This window comes from Entelurus aequoreus, linkage group LG09 (assembly GCF_033978785.1).
Source record: "Entelurus aequoreus isolate RoL-2023_Sb linkage group LG09, RoL_Eaeq_v1.1, whole genome shotgun sequence".
Classification (NCBI taxonomy): Eukaryota; Metazoa; Chordata; class Actinopteri; order Syngnathiformes; family Syngnathidae; genus Entelurus; species Entelurus aequoreus.
Window position 1 is genome coordinate 39,416,344 of NC_084739.1, and position 21,098 is coordinate 39,437,441.

At 42.5% G+C, this 21,098-nt stretch overlaps 2 protein-coding genes across 6 annotated transcripts in view; one reads left to right on the forward strand and one right to left on the reverse strand.

Moving 5' to 3' along the window:
- The window catches only part of marchf5 (membrane-associated ring finger (C3HC4) 5), a 50,768-nt gene extending 43,549 nt beyond the window's left edge, over positions 1–7,219 (reverse strand). The window contains exon 1 of the mRNA XM_062058745.1: positions 6,763–7,219. Coding sequence (XP_061914729.1) covers positions 6,763–6,806 — 44 coding nt within the window. The 5' untranslated portion in view covers positions 6,807–7,219. The remainder of the gene's footprint in view (positions 1–6,762) is intronic.
- Positions 7,220–7,440: 221 nt separating this feature from the next.
- cpeb3 (cytoplasmic polyadenylation element binding protein 3) overlaps positions 7,441–21,098 on the forward strand; it is a 104,736-nt gene continuing 91,078 nt past the window's right edge. For 4 of the 5 annotated variants that reach the window (XM_062058748.1, XM_062058751.1, XM_062058750.1 and 1 more), the window contains exons 1-2: positions 7,503–7,614; positions 8,698–9,536. In XM_062058748.1, the coding sequence (XP_061914732.1) occupies positions 8,709–9,536 (828 nt within the window). In that variant the 5' untranslated portion in view covers positions 7,503–7,614; positions 8,698–8,708. Of the gene's footprint in view, positions 7,615–8,697; positions 9,537–21,098 lie in introns of all 5 variants that reach the window. The other variant, XM_062058749.1, reaches the window with a different exon arrangement.

The window sequence follows — 21,098 nt, forward strand, 5'->3', positions numbered from 1 at the left end:
TGTTTTTTTTTCAATAAAATACTGGAAAGGATAGAAATGTAGTTTGTCTCTTTTATCCGATTATTAATCAAAGTAATAATCGACAGATTAATCGATTATCAAATTAGTTGTTAGTTGCAGCCCTAATCTATCTGTCTATCTATCTATCTATCTATCTATCTATCTATCTATCTGATCGATCGGTCGGTCGGTAGGTAGGTAGGTAGGTAGGTAGGTAGGTTCTGGTCCGCCGCGAGTGACTGCTCGCTGACTGCTTGCTGTTGCGAAAAAGCTAAGTATCGTTCTATCTGTGTGCTTTTAATTGTTTTGCAGCTTTCTTTACTACTTCCCAAACATATTTAGTAGTCCTATTTAACTTGCAAATCACTCGATCTCTGTCTAACCACCCCTCCCACAGCTAGCTAGCTGCTAAGCTAACGAAGCTAGCGTGGAGAAAGGTGGCGCCGGTCGTCGGTCGGAAGGAATCTACTCCCACACACCGTGACCACTTCCCGGAAGACAGCAGGAACTTCAATCGGTGACAGAAAATACCGTGAGTATGGCTTCCTGCGCGTCGTGCACCTTACTCATGGATAGGCTGGCTATGCTAGAGGGCCGTGTCCGCTAGTTAGAGCAGAGTAATCTCGTAACTTTAGATGTTGCGGACACATCTGCTAGCGTTAGCTGTAGCGAGCTAACTAGCCCAGTTTATAGTAGTCCTAAGCGACCTATAAGCTACGGTGTACCGGTTGAGACGCATAATAGATTTAACCCTTTAGCTAGTCCTACACCCGTCTACCGGGCACCACACCTTAGTCATAAGAGACTCCATCATCCGAAACATAAAGCTTAGCAAACCAGCCACAATTAAGTGTATTCCCGGGGCCAGAGCACCTGACGTTGAAGCTAATCTTAGGGAGCTAACTCGCAACAGGCCTAGTAAACACGTACGACAGGCTAATCACACCACTAGTTATGCGAATATAGTTGTACACGTTGGCTCCAATGACACTAGGATGAGACAGTCAGAGACTACAAAGAGAAACATAGCCAGGACTTGTGATCTCGCTAGAAAGATGTCCAAGCATCGAGTAATTGTCTCTGGCCCCTGCCTGCGAGAGGCAATGATTAGAGATATAGCAGATTAGTCTCGCTTAACAAGTGGCTGCCTGTTTCTGTAGACAACAGGGACTAACGTTTATTGATAATTGGCGCTCTTTCAGGGGCAAACCTAGCTTGCTGATGAGAGACGGCCTTCACCCTATACTCCCTATATTTCAAGACTCATGGTAATTTAAAAAATGCACTACACGTCGCATTGGCGGATCCAGTTTTGATGGTGAAGGTTTAAAAAAAATAGTTTGAAGACATCCGGCGGGCCGCATACAGCGCTAATTTGCTTATGTCTGCTCTAAGAGGTCTGACTAGGTCAACACGTTTGTCAGATAGATGTTCGGGGATTGTTCTGAATCAATCTTTGTAGGCTTTTTTTTTTTTTTTTTTTACACAGAGGTAGTGTCCCCTTCAGGGTGTCTATTCAAACTTTGTTACTTTTTAACATAATGATCTTCCCCATGTTCTCCTGCAGACCTCACAAAAAATATGCAATAGAACTGTCGTTCTCAACATGTGCTTCAGCTTTCGACCAAACCACCTACCCAGTTATTACAAGCTGGTCGGAACATAAACAATACATACATAATGTTTGTCAAGAACCGCTAAGCATTCAAGGATTGCTGGCTATAACATACCTAAAAAGATGCATATTATTAAAATAATAGGTGGAAAATTGTGCATCTAACAAATGATGAAGATCTGCAGCAGCAGTCAAAGGATCTTTATGGATTTAAGGCTTGGGTGTGGACTATTTACTTTAACTGCACCAATGCCAAAGCAGCAGGACCTTATTTGTCGGATTTTTAACTATCCTAATCTATACAAAACAGGCCTTTATTTTGACTTTGAGGACTCATTGAAATTTTAATTTTAGGAACACATTTTTTTAAATGAATCCATCATTACAGCCCTATATTTAACCTAACCTATCAGTTCAAAAAAATGCTGGCAGAAGCTATTTCCATGTTCTGTGTATTTATTCTGAGTACGGTATATATATTACATTATAGCTGTATTCTGATGCCCATTCATAAAGATAGAAACAGGGCCTGCTATCTACATTGACAGTAGGTAAGACAAAGATTGTGAAAGTGCCAAAAAAAGGTCTGGCAGGACTGAATCGTGTTCTTTAAGTGAAAAACTGCATTGCAGAGGTAACCTGACTGCCTGAGGTAGGCTCAGATAAGAGCCTGTGGAGTCTTATGTTTGTCAGCGATAGAGGCTGAGTGCACGACCGTCTAAAGGCAAGAGAACATGATGTACATCCGTCTGCTATCACCTCCTCAAACATGACCAGGGTCATTGCTTCCAGCAATACGCTTGCTAAATGGTGCCTTTACAAGACAATGTTGTAGCACAAAATTAAAGTGCTTATTTTGTGTTTCTAAAGATTATTATGTACAATTCCTTTTAACACAAACCACACGAATGCTGCGGTCACTTTTAAAAAGGTTTTGAAAAGCTACGTTTAAATTAGTTTAAAAATCTACACCAAAAAAACCTTAAGAAGCAGTAGCAAAGTCATTCTGAGAAACCCAGTCCCAACAGCAGCCCTCGTTGTTTTGGTTGTGAAGTAATATTGCAAACCCACAATGAACCCGTTTGTGGAGATGTAACGATATGAAAATTTTATATCTCGGTAATTGTGACCAAAATTATTACAGTTATTACTATCACAATATTAAATGAGCTTAAAAAGTACATACGCACACAGTGAAATATTCTAATTAAGTTTTTTGGGGGGATAAATAAACAGAACACACACCCAATTAGAGGTGGGAAATATAATCGATTTACCGATGCATCACATGTAGAACGTGGGTGATTCATGAATCCATGGACAAATGTCCAAACATCGATTATTTACTTATGTCAATTAAAGTAATACAGACGGTTCTAAAATGTGGCATCAATGATAATCTAAATGTTAGTTAATGTTTGGTTCTAACTAACCAAGGGAGAAATTTTAGCTAACGTTCTTTTAATGTTATGTGCTGGCTGGGTTAGCGCGGACACACATGGACGAGGAAGGAGTAAAGGACAAGCTATGCTAGCCGCAGCGCTAAGCTAGTTTGAATCTGAAATAGTGAAACAAGAATAAATTGGTACACTTCAACAGAAGGCTGTGCTAGGAAGTGCTGGTGTTGGTCTTTAGTAGGGGCCTGGCGATACCGTTGAAGAAAACAAATATTAACTACAAAGCAATATTCCCCAACATCTACCCATTTTGTTTAGGAGAACAAAATCTAAGGTTAGGTAACATTTAAGACCACGTCCACATGCTTATTTTTCGATGCATTTTGGCCCCATGTCAAGATGCGGACATATTAACAAACTTTTCTTCTTAAAGACTGAGGTCCTAAAAACTGCTGTAATGTTTCAAAATCCTTGGCTTAAGTGTTTGTGTGTGGACACTGTACGTTAGGGTTGTACGATATAAACGATATAAATTTGGCCAACAATAGAGATTTAAATAATGTTTAATCGAGATAATGCATATTGCCGGGATGTTACTGACGTCACATCCGGCTTACGTCCCGCCCAATGAATACGCGTGGAAGTCAAGCTTGCTCTGTTTTCAATGGGTACGAGGCTCCATTTAGCCTTTCTCGCAAAAAAAAACTCTACGCTTGTGTTGTTTTCGGCTATACAAATCGTTCAAATCGCAAAAAGGATAAACATTTCTTCAAAGAGCCTCGAGAGGTAATTAAAAATTGAGTTAGAGTGCAAGATTTTACGAAACGACAAAAAAAGCAGCGAACACTCCAGTCCAAGGGAGTAGAGTCGAAGAATGCACGAGTGTCCGGTGATCACTTTGTTAAAGGTTTGTGTGATATATTTTTAACGTTTATTATTTCCCATTTAAGTACAAACCCCGTTTCCATATGAGTTGGGAAATTGTGTTAGATGTAAATATAAACGGAATACAATGATTTGCAAATCATTTTCAACCCATATTCAGTTGAATATGCTACAAAGACAACATATTTGATGTTCAAACTGATAAACTTTTTTTTTTGCAAATAATCATTAACTTTAGAATTTGATGCCAGCAACACGTGACAAAGAAGTTGGGAAAGGTGGCAATAAATACTGATAAAGTTGAGGAATGCTCATCAAACACTTATTTGGAACATCCCACAGGTGAACAGGCAAATTGGGAACAGGTGGGTGCCATGATTGGGTATAAAAGTAGATTCCATGAAATGCTCAGTCATTCACAAACAAGGATGGGGCGAGGGTCACCACTTTGTCAACAAATGCGTGAGCAAATTGTTGAACAGTTTAAGAAAAACTTTTCTCAACCAGTTATTGCAAGGAATTTAGGGATTTCACCATCTACGGTCCGTAATATCATCAAAGTGTTCAGAGAATCTGGAGAAATCACTGCACGTAAGCAGCTAAGCCCGTGACCTTCCATCCCTCAGGCTGTACTGCATCAACAAGCGACATCGGTGTGTAAAGGATATCACCACATGGGCTCAGGAACACTTCAGAAACCCACTGTCAGTAACTACAGTTGGTCGCTACGTCTGTAAGTGCAAGTTAAAACTCTCCTATGCAAGGCGAAAACCGTTTATCAACAACACCCAGAAACGCCGTCGGATTCGCTGGGCCTGAGCTCATCTAAGATGGACTGATACAAAGTGAAAAAGTGTTCTGTGGTCTGACGAGTCCACATTTCAAATTGTTTTTGGAAACTGTGGACGTTGTGTCCTTCGGAACAAAGAGGAAGATAACCATCCGGATTGTTATAGGCGCAAAGTTGAAAAGCCAGCATCTGTGATGGTATGGGGGTGTATTAGTGCCCAAGACATGGGTAACTTACACATCTGTGAAGGCGCCATTAATGCTGAAAGGTACATACAGGTTTTGGAGCGACATATGTTGCCATCCAAGCAACGTTACCATGGACGCCCCTGCTTATTTCAGCAAGACAATGCCAAGCCACGTGTTACATCAATGTGGCTTCATAGTAAAAGAGTGCGGGTACTAGACTGGCCTGCCTGTAGTCCAGACCTGTCTCCCATTGAAAATGTGTGGCGCATTATAATGTTCCCTCTAATTTTTCATGTGTGCGAGCAAACACATGACGTGACACGCGCGACGTCAATGGTTGAAACGGAAGTATTCGGACACATTATATCTCAATACAAACAGCTCTGTTTTCATCGCAAAATTCCACAGTATTCTGGACATCTGTGTTGGTGAATCTTTTGCAATTTGTTTAATGTACAATGGAGACTGCAAACAAGAAAGCTGTAGGTGGGATAGGTGTATTAGCGGCTGGCTGCAGCAACACAACCAGGAGGACTTTGAGGGTAGCAGACGCGCTATCCGACGCTAGCCGCCGATTATCGATGATCGGGTGAAGTCCTTCGTCGCGCTGTCGATCGCTGGAACGCAGATGAGCACGGGTGTTGATGAGCAGATGAGGGCTGGCATAGGTGGAGAGATAATATTTTTATCATAGCTCTGACGAGGTCCCGTAGCTAAGTTAGCTTCAATGGCGTCGTTAGCAACAGCATTGCTAGGCTTCGACAGGAAGCACAGCATTAACCGTGTAGTTACAGGTCCAGTGTTTGGTTCGGTGTCTCCTGATAGTAGTATTGTTGATCTGCTTTCTATCCTTCCAGTCATGGGCTTATTTATTTTGTTTCTATCTGCATTTAAGCACGATGCTATCACGTTAGCTCCGCTTCACCGATGTATTGTCGTGGAGATAAAAGTCACTGTGAATGTCCATTTCGCGTTCTCAACTCTCATTTTCAAGAGGATATAGTCTCTGAGGTGGTTTAAAATACAAATCCGTGATCCACAATAGAAAAAGGAGAGAGTGTGGAATCCAATGAGCCCTTGTACCTAAGTTACGGTCAGAGCGAAAAAAGATACGTCCTGCACTGCACTCTAGTCCTTCACTCTAACGTTCCTCATCCACGAATCTTTCATCCTGGCTCAAATTAATGGGGTAATTGTCGCTTTCTCGGTCCGAATCCCTCTCGCTGCTGGTGTAAACAATGGGGAAATGTGAGGAGCCTTTCAACCTGCGACGTCACGCTACCTCCGGTACAGGCAAGGCTTTTTTTTATCAGCAACCAAAAGTTGCGAACTTTATCGTCGATGTTCTCTACTAAATCCTTTCAGCAAAAATATGGCAATATCGCGAAATGATCAAGTACGACACATAGAATGGATCTGCTATCCCCGTTTAAATAAAAAACATTCATTTCAGTAGGCCTTTAATAATTACCAACTTACCATATGTGGTAGAAATTGTGGCATATACTAAAGTACATTTGCGAGCGCAGCCACAGCTGCTGCTCACTGCTCTCCTCACCTCCCGAGGGGTGGGTCAAATGCAGAGGGTAATTTCACCACACCTAGTGTGTGCGTGTGACTATAAGTGGTACTTTAACTTTAACTATTAGCCCAGTACTAGCAATTCAAGACCAGCATCAACAGTGGGCGTATTTATTACTATTTACTAACGAAAGATACAACACGTTAGTCTAGTTGAGCTCTAAAGACATGGCGTTGGTTGAAACACTTACTACATAAACTTGCATGTGATGTCTTGACACTTCTTTCATATCAATTTCTAGCAACTGTTAGAAGATTTTGCGTAACGCAACATTGTTGCCATTAGCATGCTAGCCACACACTCACCTGTCCAGATTCTGTTGCAAGACCACAGCATCATCTTCCGCCATTATCTAGAAGAGGACAACGTCAATCAGACGCCGTTATGTCGGTGCAGCGGATTTCTCGTCTTGAAGATAACCATAAAAACCACACAGCCGTTAAAACTGCGGCATTGGGACGGGCTGCTAGCTAAGCAAGCCACAAAGGCCTTCGTGTTGACGCGACTGGCCTGCCACAAATAAACCTTATCTTTGAGCCTAAATATTTCCAAAATCGCTCATTGCGATTTGCCAAGCATTTTACAGCAACAAAAAAAATACGTTTATTTTGGCTACAGGTTAATCTGTCGCTCGCATTACCACATTAGCGTGATCGATAGACTCCGTTGACGACAGGCGACTGTGAAGTAGCGCAGGGTAAGCTAGCAGTAGCACCGCCACGCGTGATTACGTCACCAAAACAAGGACGTCCCCCACGTGACCACACTAGGCTTTTTTACATGGGAAATGTAGTCCCAATGAAGCCTGCTATCACGCTAAAATAGTGCCATTTCTGAAAAGAAATGTAAACTCGTACTCGTTAGTTGTCTACGGGCTCGCGTTTAAAAGCACTAGCTACATATTTGATGATTTGCCTGTCAAATCATTTGACGTTGGACATGTTTGCTTTATGGAAAACATTGAATTGTAGTTCGCGTCTTTATTTGTGTCAATAAACACTACAACTCCCATCATCCTCTACGACATTGTCCATGCGCCGCCGTCAATCAGCTGTTGAGGCAACTGCTGCCGACTACCTCGGAACAAGGGTTGGTCTTACTCATTTCGAACAGAAATACTATTTATCTCCCGAGTCCCATAAGGGTGAAAGATAAAGGTAATTCCAATTCGACGACGGCCAGGGGGGAAACGACTACGCTGCATGCTGCTTGTATCTGTTTCGTGCTGGTGGGGGGACTCATATGGATTAAAGGGGGATTTCAAGGCAAAGGCAGGTTCATGGCATGTATGGCACGCCTTTATTGCTGCGATAAAGGAAACAAACCTTGCACTATTGCGTTTAGGAAGAGGATAGATACAAACAAGCTGCTCCAATGACCTTGGAAGCGCACCTCTTGGGGAGAAAACGCGGATTAACTGCTGGGGTGTGTATATGTGTGTGCGTGCAATGCAGGCTATTGGAATTAACTGTCATAACATAGCTCAGATTGTTCCATTTTAAAGTCTGTGACAAAACTAATCAAGTGGCCTCTTTTCTCGCATTCAAAATAATAGCGTAATTCGAGATGCTGCATGATTTAACGTTATTGCTGCCTTTGCTTTGCATGACGACGTTATTACTTTATTACTGCATGCACAGTTGTATACTGTATGTTTCTATTCAGATTATTAGATCATCATGTGTTTGCCAGGGAAAAGCAATTTTAGAATATTAGATTGAAATGTCATGGCTTCAGTGCCAAAGCCGAAAAGAAAATCTATTACGCATTGGGACCTGGCCTATTTCTACCAAACTGTGTTTATATTGTTACAAAAAAACCGATGCATGTACTGTACGTGCTTTATTAACAAAGAATTCGAGATGCGTCACTTGCAGTGTTTCATCGTTTCATGAGTCAAGGTGCAATTTTCTTTCACTTCTATGGAAGGACAGCTGTATTTACTGACGTATGCAAATGAGCACACATGCAGGGGAGGTCCTTTTGCGCGCACACAATTCAGTTTCACATTGCAGCTGCAGAGATCCTGCGTGGAAGGGAAAAACGCGACGTGGCGAAGTCGAGCGAATGCATATGCTTCGGGTATTGTGTGATATATTTATGCATCACATTGATATGTAATAATCAGCATGTATAATCAGCACGAGAAGTTCGTCCACTTGGCCAAAACGAAAATAAAATAAGAAACCGTGCTGAAAGATATAGTGACATATGTCATTTTTAATTTCTCATTTGTCCAGCTCCTCAAACCATGCAGGATGATTTACTGATGGACAAAAACACCGCCCAGGCTCACCAGACGCAGATAGACCCTCCTCCCTCCTCCTCCACACCGACCCCGTTATCGGAGCCCTCGTCGTCTTCATCGGGGTCGGAGAGCCCGTCGGCCGGCAGCAGCCTAGCGGCATCCGCGCTGAGCAGCCGCACGACGGACGAAGCGTCGATGGAGTCGCCGATCCTCCCCGGGTTGGACTTCCACCAGCAGGCGCAGGACACCGGCGGACCCCTTCACTCCCCTCCCTCGTCTTTCGGAAGCACTTGGTCCACGGGAAGCACCAACGATGATGTATTTTTCCAAGGAATACCTTCCGTGAACGGCACGATGCTGTTCCAGAACTTCCCCCATCACGTCAACACGATCTTCGGGGGGAATTACTCCTCGCAAGTGGGCCTCGCCCCCCCGTCTCAACCACCGGTGCAGCAGCCCCAGCAGAGAAGATCTCCCCTCAGCCCCAGCCAGGGCCTCTTCCCCCAGAGAAACGCTTATCAGACCGCCATGAACGCCGCGAAGGGGCCGTCTGCCTCAGCGTCGTCGCCGGCGTGGAATAATCACCAGAATGCGGCGTGGAGCACCGGCTCCAACCCTTGGAGCGTGCTGCAGGCAGGCAGGGACCCACGTAGAGCGGGCGTCGGGATAGGAGTTCCATCTCCTATGAACCCCATATCCCCGATGAAAAAGCCCTACGGCAGCAATGTCATTGCACCCCCAAAATTCCCAAGACCTGGCCCACTAACCTCCAAGGCCTGGAATGAGGACGGTGCCTTCAGGACGGACAACAGCAACATACTGCCTTTCCAGGTAAAACCCTTTTTACTTTATACTAATTGTTTTACCAACATTTGTAATCATTACCATGTTAAGGTTTTAGAAACATTGCTTTATTGTCGATGTCATGTGATGGATTTAGAGACTGTTAGTTGGACCCCAATTTACACGCTTAATTGGTTCTGCAGCAAAACACTTTTTAACAGTTCTTCACTCAAAACACTTGTATCTCAAATCAACGTCTTCTTTTCAGATGAATGGAAATCCTTTAAAGCAGTGGTCCCCAACCACCGGGCCGTGGATCGCACAAGAAATTTAAAAAAAAATAAAAAAATGTTTAATCATTTTGTTATTAATATTTCTTATTCCTACATTATATATCAATATAGATCAATACAGTCCCCTCCGGTCCCCGGGACAAATTTTCGAGGGTTGACCGGTCCGCAGTTACAAAAAGGTTATGGACTACTGCTTTAACGGGTTCTTATCCCGACCAAAACAGCACGATTTTAACACATGAAATGCCTGTTCTATAATAGAATGTACTACTAACAAATAGAGTAGTTTTATGAAGTAATGTAACAATAATGTACAGTATTTACCTTGGAGAGTGGACTTTTACAGTATATTTCTGTCAAAGACACCATCAGCAGCTTCTCCATATTTTATTCACTGAATGTCCGCCATTTAGATATAATCTTAACATTCTAGGCTGGCAGTATGCTCTTTCTGCTTTGGTATGGTGCAGAGTAGTGTTGTCCCGATACCAATATTTTGGTACTGGTACCAAAATGTATTTCGATACTTTTCAGTACTTTTCGGTACTTTTCTAAATAATGGGGACTACAAAAAATTGCATTATTGGCTTTATTTTAACAAAAAATCTGACGGTACATTAGACATATGTTTCTTATTGCAATTGTGTCCTTAAATAAAATAGTGAACATACAAGACAACTTGTCTTTTAGTAGTAAGTAAGCAAACAAAGGCTCCTAGTTTAGTCTGTTGACGTATGCAGTAACATATTGTGTTATTTTCTATTCTATAATTTTGTCAAAATTATTAAGGACAAGTTGTAAAAAGTGAATGATTAATTACTTGTTCATTTGCTGTTAATATCTGCTTACTTTCTCTTTTAACATGTTCTATGTACACTTCTGTTAAAATGTAATAATCACTTATTCTTCTGTTGTTTGGATGCTTTACATTAGTTTTGGATGATACCACAAATTTAGGTATCAATCTGATACCAATTAGTTACAGGATGATACATTGGTCATATTCAAAGTACTCGTGTGTCCAGGGACATATTTCCTGAGTTTATAAACATAATATTCATAAAACAACGAAATATGTTGTGATGCCAAAAAATATCAATGTAATCATAGTAGTATCGACTATATACGCTCCTGTACTTGGTATCATTACAGTGGATGTTAGGTGTAGATCCACCAATGGCGTTTGTTTACATTTTGACGCCGGTGAGCTACGGTGTGTAGTGAAGCATGTTTAGCTATTCCTCGTCCTGCAGGGATGATACTTGTAAGAAACATACTTTATTTGTCGCCATGGAGGCGAGGATTAGTTATTTAGAAGTAGCTAAAACACCGCAGACTGCGGATGGACTTTAGCCGCTAGCTAGCTAGCCATGTCTTAAAGCACCTCTTCCTGAGGGCGTTTCAGCGTTAAAACGTCACCTTTACCGTTAGTTTTTAGACCAAAATGCGTCTGTTCTCCCTTTTCTGTCTACACACTGTGTCTGCTTGTAAGTACTCCGTGATTGTGGGCTGCCGAACATGCTCCCCTGCTCGTAAAACCAGCAATGACACAACGTGACGACGACGACGGGGGGCCAGGGGGGTTGGGGAACGGTACTTTTTAGAGGCGGTATAGTACCGAATATGATTCATTAGTATCGCGGTACTATACTAATACCGGTATACCGTACAACCCTAGTGCAGACTAGCGGTGATACGCTCTAAATCAGATGTGTCCAAAGTGTGGCCCTGGAGCCATTTGCGTACCGCATCTTGGGTTTTGTTGGAATCCAGCACAATAAACAAAATCAAACAAAAACAACAGGGGTGGTAAATTTTGCGGGTTAACTCATCTGAATAATTACAAAAAATCAATCAATCATGTATCAACTCAGATTAATCGTCCGATTTATTTTGACCACACATGCCCCTGTACATTAACCCTGGATGGTTACCTGAAAGGTGGCAAATATATATGGTCGGTGATCAGATCAATGCATCTGTCAGTGCAAAGATGAGTGAGGGGGACTCTGACCGGTGTGCAAAGTAACACATTTTGTATCCAAATACACCCAGTTTTGTTACCAAGTTATGAGCAAGTAAATTATATATATATATATATATATATATATATATATATATATATATATATATATATATATATATATATATATATATATATATATATATATATATAGTAAAACATAAAAAAAATGTTTGCATATGAAAGTGATTCTCTAGTAGTATGCGGACTCCATCTAATGGTACACCAAAATAATCACTTAATTCAATATTCAAACACGGTGTTACTGTTCAATTAAGATTTAGGCCTACTACACTACTGTATTTTAATGTTGGTCATTAAGTTATATAAGTTAAAGTACCACTGATAATTTCACCACACTAGGTGTGGTGAAATTACCCTCTGCATTTGACCCATCCCCTTGTTCTACCCCCTGGGAGGTGAGGGGAGCAGTGAGCAGCAGCGGTTAGGAGAGCCAAGTGTTTTCTGAGGTGGTACTTTGTGGAAAAAGTTTAAGAACCACTGGTGTATGGCATTCTGACTTGAAAATTGCATTTGTGTTAAAATATCAAGGTATTTTTTTTAAAGTTAGTTTAAACTATTCTTGCTAATAATTTTTAAAAAGTGTGATTAATCTGATTTAAAGAATTTAGCATTTGACCCCGTTAGTAAAAATGTAAGAAAAAAAGTGGAATGTAATGCAAAAAACCTGAAATAATACTAATATAATACCTAATAATTATATGCTTTGTCACCTTCAAAAACTAAACTGACACAAACTTTAGTTTTTAAATATATATGTCTTATTTTTAGATTATTATATATAATTTTTTTTTACAAAATGAAAAAAATATCCAAATGGCCCCCCTCCCCACCTACTTTGACTTTTGACTTTCAGTATGCGGCCCTTGGTGGAAAAAGTATGGACGCCCCTGCTCTAAATGCTTCTCCAAGTCATGTTTTTGATTATTTCTTTCTTTAATTCAATGAATATCACCCACTTCTTCCTCACAGTACTTTCCTTCACACCCATTTTATTCCTTCCCATGCTTGGAAAACAAAGTTGTTGTAAATCTGTAGCTATAAGCTAATGCTAGCGAAGAAGACCAGATCTTTTGGGCGGAATTTACATGGTTTACTGAAATATGACGACTGATGGCGGGATATTTGTAATTCAAATCTGTAGCATATCATATAGCCGAGGGACAGTTCTTATGTTAAAACACTCTCAAATTGGGGCACTCTTAAATTGAGGTACCACTGTAGGTCATTGTTGTAGTAGGGTCATTAAATTCATTGTTTTTTAATCCCGGTCATATATGTCGTATCTCTGTTAACGTTAGTGATCCTTTCCAAAATGTCAGACGTAAACCGAAGAAGCAATTTTCCCCCATAAGAAATCATGTAAATCCAATTAATACGTTTCATCCATCCATCCATTTTCTACCGCTTGTCCCTTTTGGGGTCGCGGGGGGTGCTGTAGCCTATCTCAGCTGCATTCGGGCGAAAGGCGGTGTACACCCTGGACAAGTCGCCACACACCCAGGAATATCAACTCAAAACACATTTTATAGAGAATAACTATAATTGTACGTGCAGAAAACAATGTCAATAAATAAACTTTTGATAGCGCTTTTACCTTTTATGAACACAAAGACGGCGATGAACATTAAGGGGGGATAGGAGAGGAAAGCTGTGCTGACTCCACCTTTGACTTTGCGACAAGTTCATTCTTAACTTCAATAGTGTTTCTTACCTTCTTTATCAAAGAGCTGTCACTCGCAACTTTCTTTGGCCCCATTATTTTGCAAACATAATCAAGTAAAAAAAAACTGCGACTGAGTCACCAACACATTGGATTCTTTGTTTGGACACTCGATTCTGCAGAATGATACAGACTAGTTTTTTACGCACAATGTTTGGCTGTGACTGAGACGACATATGAATACTGGGTAAACATTTTAGTGAAGGCCGAGGTACAACTGTACTTTGTATCAAGTGTCAACAGCCTACAATATTATGTCAGACAGTGTGACAAATGTCTTCATCCCAGGATTTGTTTAATGAGCTATACATAGCAAGCAAACCATAAACTGTTTTCTTTATGAAAATAAAAAACTACCGTATTTTCTGGGCTGTAGAGCGCACCAGTATTTAAACCGCAGCCACCAAATTTTAGAAGATTTTTACATATATTAGCCTCACCAGACTATAAGCCGCAGATATACACTGATATGAAAGATTTGATAAATATTTATTTACACAACTTAATTGTTTCCAAACGGTGCCTGTAACTTAGCTGTAAAACAGCTGATCTAACCAAACAGAAGTCATCGTCATGGACCCACTAGCTGCGGAAGCTAGCTCTCCAATCTGCTAAACAGACTCAATACTCCACGGTGACATTTTGGTGAATTAACTAAACTGAAACAATACAAACATAATGCCATTGTAAGTTAATAATACTAACACAGACACATGTAAATGTTTTAGCATATTTATTAATGCTAAATACTATAGCTTACATTACAATAGCATGTATGAATATGCATGAAAATACTCCTACAGACATCACACATGGGACGTTTTAGTAAGTATGAATTGTTTGTTATATTGTAATCCTTACAAACGTTGCTTGGAATGGTGAATGAAGAATCCTTTCGAGCAGGAACGTTATGGACAGTTATACTTCCGGTTTAAGGCACAAAACAGGAACTACATTTTCAACTCGCAGCAGTGAGTGAACTCGTCCAAAAGACGGCGCCATAGCACAAACAACAATACACATTTTCAGTGTCTTTGTTCGAAAGCTATTTGTTGAATACAAAACATTATGGCTGTTAGCAAAGAAAAATCGATAGATTAGCAGCACCGTTTCATTAGCCGCAAGGTTCAAAGTGTTGGTAAAAAGTAGCATCTTATAGTCTGGAAAATACGATATTAAGATATTCCTAGTGTACTGACACATTCAGTTTCATCCACTGGCAAAGACATAACAAGCATGCTTTAACGCAACTCAAAGTAAGCACTACAATAATATTACGTCACTTGTAACTGTACATTCAATTAGTAATTTTTCTATCCAAACGCATTTATGATAATATCTGATAGGGAATATGGTGAGGCATTCCTATTTATTAAATTATTTGGATACCATCCATCCATCCATCTTCTTCCGCTTGGGCAGCAGCCTAAGCAGGGAAGCCCAGACTTTCCTCTCCCTAGCCACTTCGTCCATTTCCTCCCGGGGGATCCAGAGGAGTTCCCAGGCCAGCCGGGAGACATAGTCTTCCCAACGTGTCCTGGGTCTTCCCCGTGGCCTCCTACCGATCGGACGTGTCCTAAACACCTTCCTAGGAAGGCGTTCGGGTGGCATCCTGACCAGATGCCCGAACCACCTCATCTGGCTCCTCTCGATGTGGAGGAGCAGCGGCTTTACTTTGAGCTCCCCCCGGGTGGCAGAGCTTCTCACCCTATCTCTAAGGGAAAGCCCTGCCACCCGGCGGAGGAAACTCATTTCGGCCGCTTGTACGCGTCATCTTGTCCTTTCGGTCATAACCCAAAGCTCATGACCATAGGTGAGGATGGGAACGTAGATCGACCGGTAAATTGAGAGCTTTGCCTTCCAGCTCAGCTCCTTCTTCACCACAAAGGATCGATACAGCGTTCGCATTACTGAAGACGCCGCACCAATCCGCCTGTCGATCTCACGATCCACTCTTCCCTCACTCGTGAACAAGACTCCGAGGTACTTGAACTCCTCCACTTGGGGCAGTGTCTCCTCCCCAACCCGGAGATGGCACTCCACCCTTTTCCGGGCGAGAACCATGGACTCGGACTTGGATGTACTGATTCTCATCGCAGTCGCTTCACACCCGGCTGCGAACCGATCCAGTGAGAGCTGAAGATCTTGGCCAGATGAAGCCATCAGGACCACATCATCTGCAAAAAGCAGAGACCTAATCCTGCAGCCACCAAACCGGATCCCCTCAACACCTTGACTGCGCCTAGAAATTCTTTCCATAAAAGTTATGAACAGAATCGGTGACAAAGGGCAGTCTTGGCGGAGTCCAACCCTCACTGGAAACGTATCCGACTTACTGCCGGCAATGCGGACCAAGCTCTGACACTGATCGTACAGGGAGCGGACCGCCACAATCAGACAGTCCGATACCCCATACTCTCTGAGCACTCCCCACAGGACTTCCCGAGGGACACAGTCAAATGCCTTCTCCAAGTCCACAAAGCACATGTAGACTGGTTGGGCAAACTCTCATGCATCCTCAAGGACCCTACCGAGAGTATAGAGCTGGTCCACAGTTCCACGACAGGACGAAAACCACACTGTTCCTCCTACTTGGATACTCCACGGTGATATTTAATATTACTACATACACTGGTTGACAGCGTGTATATACATGTATAGATTTATGTGGAAATAATGTACTTAATTAAGACTTAGACTTCTTCTTTATTGTCATTCAAATTTGAACTTTACAGTACAGATAAGAACGCAATTTCGTTACATCAGCTCATGGTAGTGCAGAATAAAAAAGCAATAAGGTGCATATATAAATAAATAAATAGGTTACTGTACAGATAAATATGTTGCACTTTTTCATATGCATCCAAATTTATGGATGTATGTTATATTGTCTTTTTTATTCCAGCGAGTTAATCCATTTTGGGGAGGGGTTGAGGGGATAATTATGATGCGTTCAAGAGTCTTACGGCCTGAGGGAAGAAGCTGTTACAGAACTTGGAGGTTCTGATTCGGAGGCTGCGGAACCTCTTTCTAGAGTCCAGCAGTGAAAACAGTCCTTGGTGGGGGTGGGAGGAGTTTTTGCAGATTTTCTGAGCCCTGGTCAGGCAGCGGCTTTTTGCGATCTCCTGGATAGCAGGAAGAGGAGTCCTGATGTGCTTTTCTGCCGTCCTCACCACTCTCTGGAGAGACTTCCAGTCTGAGGCATTGCAGGCTCCAGTCCAGACAGAGATGCTGTTGGTCAGTAGGCTTTCTATTGTGCCTCTGTAGAATGTGGTGAGAATGGGGGGAGGGAGCTGTGCTCTTTTCATCCGATGCAAAAAGTGCATGCGCTGCTGAGCTCTTTTTACAAGAGCTCCGGTGTATTGTCAGTTATCTGCACCCCCTGGAACTTGGTGCTGCTTACCATCTCCACTGCTGTGCCGTTGATGAAGAGTGGAGCGTGGCTGGACTGGTGCTTCCTGAAGTCAACGATGATCTCCTTGGTCTTGCCGATATTTGGGACCAGGTTGTTGGTTCTGCACCAGTCAACCAGAGTTTCACCTCTTCCCTTTTAGTCCATTTTATTGTTGTCACGGATGAGGCCCACTACTGTTGGGTCGTCCGCATACTTCACAATGTGGTTAGTAGTGGACCTGGCGCAGCAGTCATGGGTCATCAACGTGAACAGCAGCTGACTCAGGACGCAACCCTGGGGGGAGCCGGTGCTCAGGGAGATGGCACTGGAGGTGTTGTTGCCCACTCTCACAGACTGGGGTCTGTCTGTGAGGAAGTCAAGCAGCCAGTTGCATAGGGGGGTACTGAATCCAAGGGGGGCCAGTTTGCTCACCAAGTGCTGCGGGATGATGGTGTTGAATGCTGAGCTAAAGTCCAGAAACAACATCCGCACGTGTGTGTCCTTTCCTTCCAGATGTTCTAAGCTCAGGTGGAGTGCAGAGGAGATGGCGTCCTCTGTGGAGCGGATAGGGCGATAAGCAAACTGGTATGGGTCGAATGTGGGGGGAAGTCTGGAGACAATATATTCCTCTACCAGCCTCTCGAAGCACTTCATTATGATGGGGGTGAGTGCAACGGGGCGATAATCATTGAGGGAGGAGATTGTGGGTTTTTTAGGCACTGGAATGATTGTGGCCGTCTTAAAACATGATGGTACCACAGCCTGGGTCAGCGAGATGTTAAAGATGTCTGTGAGAACCCCAGCCAGCTGGTCTGCACATCCCTTAAGCACCTTGCCCGGAATGTCATCAGGTCCCGGTTCTTTCCGGGGGTTCACTCTCCTCAGGGTTTTCCGGACATCCGCTATGTCCAGGTTGAGCAGCTGCTCATCAGGGCGAGGGATGGATATTCTCGCCGGAGTGTTGTTAAGTGCCTCAAACCTCGCAAAGTAGTTGTTAAGGTCATCTAGGAAGCTGATACTGTTGTCACAGGGACGGGGGGCAGCTTTCAATCAATCAATCAATCAATGTTTATTTATATAGCCCTAAATCACAAGTGTCTCAAAGGGCTTTGTAGTCCGTGATGACCTGTCTGCCCTGCCACATTCGTCTAGTGTTTGTGGGTTTGTCGAAGAAGTCCTGCACTTTCTGACTGTGAGCACGCTTTGCAACCTCAATGGCATGGTTCAGATTAGCTCTGGCTGTTTTTAATGCTACCATGTCGCCAGACTTAAAAGCCTTGTTCCGAGCCTTCAGCATTGCACGTACTTCACTGTTCATCCAGGGTTTCTCGTTGGCCCGTGTGGGGATGTTCTTGATCACACTGACATCCTCCATGCACTTCTGAATGTATGCGGACACAGACTCTGCATACTCCTCCACACATGTGTGATGATTTTCAGTGGTGGCTGCCTTGAACATGTCCCAGTCTGTGGTTTCGAAGCAGTCTTGTAATGCTTCCATTGCTCCCTCTGGCCAGTTCCTCACCTGCTTCACTGTAGCTTGCTTCCTGATCAGCAGGGGCTTGTATGCAGGAATTAGCATCACAGATAGATGGTCTGAGGAGCCGAGGTGGGGGCGTGGTGCAGCTTTATACGCATGTTTAATATTGCTGAACACTAAGTCCAGCTTGCTTCCACCCATGGTTGCAAAATTCACATATTGATGGAAATGAGGGAACACAGTTTTCATGTTAACTTGATTAAAATCCCCTGCCACGATGAAAATTCCCTCTGGATGTGTAGATTGCAGTTCATTGATAGAGCAGTACAAAGCATTTAAAGCTTCGTTGGTGTTAGCACTGGGAGGAACGTACACTGCTGTGAAGATCATAGCACTGAATTCCCGGGGTAAATAAAATGGCCTGCATTTTATAGTTAATATTTCTACATCGGGAGAGCAGTGACACGATACTATCTTCCCATTGTTGCACCAGTTGTTATTGATGTATATACAAACACCACCCCCTCGGGATTTACCAGTGAGAGTTCTGCTCCTGTCCGACCGAAACATAGTTAGCCCCTCGATGCTAACTGCCTCGTCCAGAACGGATGGTTTCAGCCACGTTTCTGTGAGAAATATGGCGCAGCAGTCTCTCATCTCGCGTCTTGCAATTATATCCAGCTTAAGGTAGTCCAGTATGTTCTCTAGTGAGCGGACAAGCACAAACTGTTACCGTAGTGTTGATAAATGATGATAAACTTCATTGCTACAAGGCCTTGGTTCACAGTTACATCTTAAATGGCTGTAAACAAAGCAAAAGTGTACATAAATAACCAAACTACAGTCACAAAAGAGGGGAGATAATACATTATATATACAGATAATCACTTAAAGTACCTATTATTCTGATGAATATAAGCATGTCAACATGAACAGACGGCAAATGTAAACAGAGCTGAAGTAACGCAAAGATACTATAAAGCTAACTTAGCTAGCTCAGGCAAAATCCCTCTATAGGACCTGGCCCGGGTCTACGTATAAGTAAGTCAAAATTTGGTGTTAGTCAGAACTTTTACTTGCACAATTAGTCGACCATGGAAATTAGTAGGCAGCAGTTTTTTTTAGTACAGGCGTCATTTTACAGTCTTTTCGTTTTCCTCTCCCGGAGGACACTACTTTTTATTAGAAATGGCAACAGCGGAGGATTTTAGCATGCATGTGCATGTACAAGCCAGTCTGCCCACCAACAAGAGGATTAAAAAAATAGGAGATTTATTGACCACAACTTTGGACTACAAATGACTAAAAATGGCGGACTTGTGTGAAGCTCTTCAGGTAAACCTCTAGTATTCTGTATATGGAGATATCCGCTGACGTAACTAAAGGCAAAATATGTCACTAAAGTTTCAAATTTGTAGCTTGGAAAAAAGAGATTTCTTTTAAAATATCTCCGCCATGCTTTCATTGTTTGATTTCAAATTTCCGGGACTTAAGTGGATCCCAAATACACAAAAATAGGCCAACAGGTGAGAAATGTTGGTTTAGCTCTTTTAAGCAACCAAATAGCATCTTTTATCAACAGTCTTCTTGCTGCAATAATGTTCCTTCTGGTTGGTGATGAGTGAAGCACCTCTGTGTGTAAAAGAAGTTGACTGCCACTCCAAGATAAGACAAAGTATGTCGATTAAAGAGTGTTTTACAGCCACTATGGTCTTATCAATATCTATATCTTTACCCTCATTCACCCACTGAAGGATATCTTTTGGACAGAGGGTATTTTTTCTAGAAGGCCTCACTGATGTCATCCCGGCCGCACCTCACACCTAACTGCTTAACAATTACAGCCATAATTAGGAGTTATCACTAGGATGCAAGGTCAGGGTGCCACGTGTCAACTTGGCCTGTTTTCCTGAAGTGAAACTTGCTGTTGCCATTGACGAAAGGCGGAGACGATACGATACTTGACCGTTCCGACCTAAAAACAGTCCCCATGCGGACACAGGCGGGCCTCCGGGAAACTGCCGAACCGAGAGCGGTGTCACATGGAGAGCTCCTGACAGGTGTGCTTGTAGACGCCACTGATGTTTTTCAAATGCCTCGAGTGGGTCCCGTGTACTCTGGTGTGTACTCTTGGCGGCTGCTAAACGGTTGGGGAATGTGTGGAATTCTTTTTAGCATATTCGTGTGAGGCTTAAGTCACAAAGTCACATGAGCATCTTGGAGATGCCCTGATTCATTGAGAGATAGTGGTGGGTATTTGCAGTTAGTATCACTTCACATCTCATTATGACTCACAAAGGACTCGATGGTATTTGGTGGTAATGCAAAACAGAAGGTGCTTTAATGACTTTGAGGGTGTAGCCAAGAAAATGTACTCCAACTGGGTGGTTTAACTTGTTTTCCAAGATCTTATTTTGCATTTTCTTCCATAGACTCGCTACCATTTTAACCACTGTTAGAAAAATGTCAATCCTTAATGAATTGGGAAGTCCTACATAATTAAAGATACGGTGGTACCTAGTTTTTGTGAGTAATCTGTTCAAAAAGGTCAGACCGAAACCAAATCGCACAAAAACCGAAAACATTTTTCCTATGAGAAGCAATACCGATCGATTGGCCACCGATCGGTATTGGCCAATTTTTGTGAAAAAAGTATGTGATCCCTGTTGCCATTTA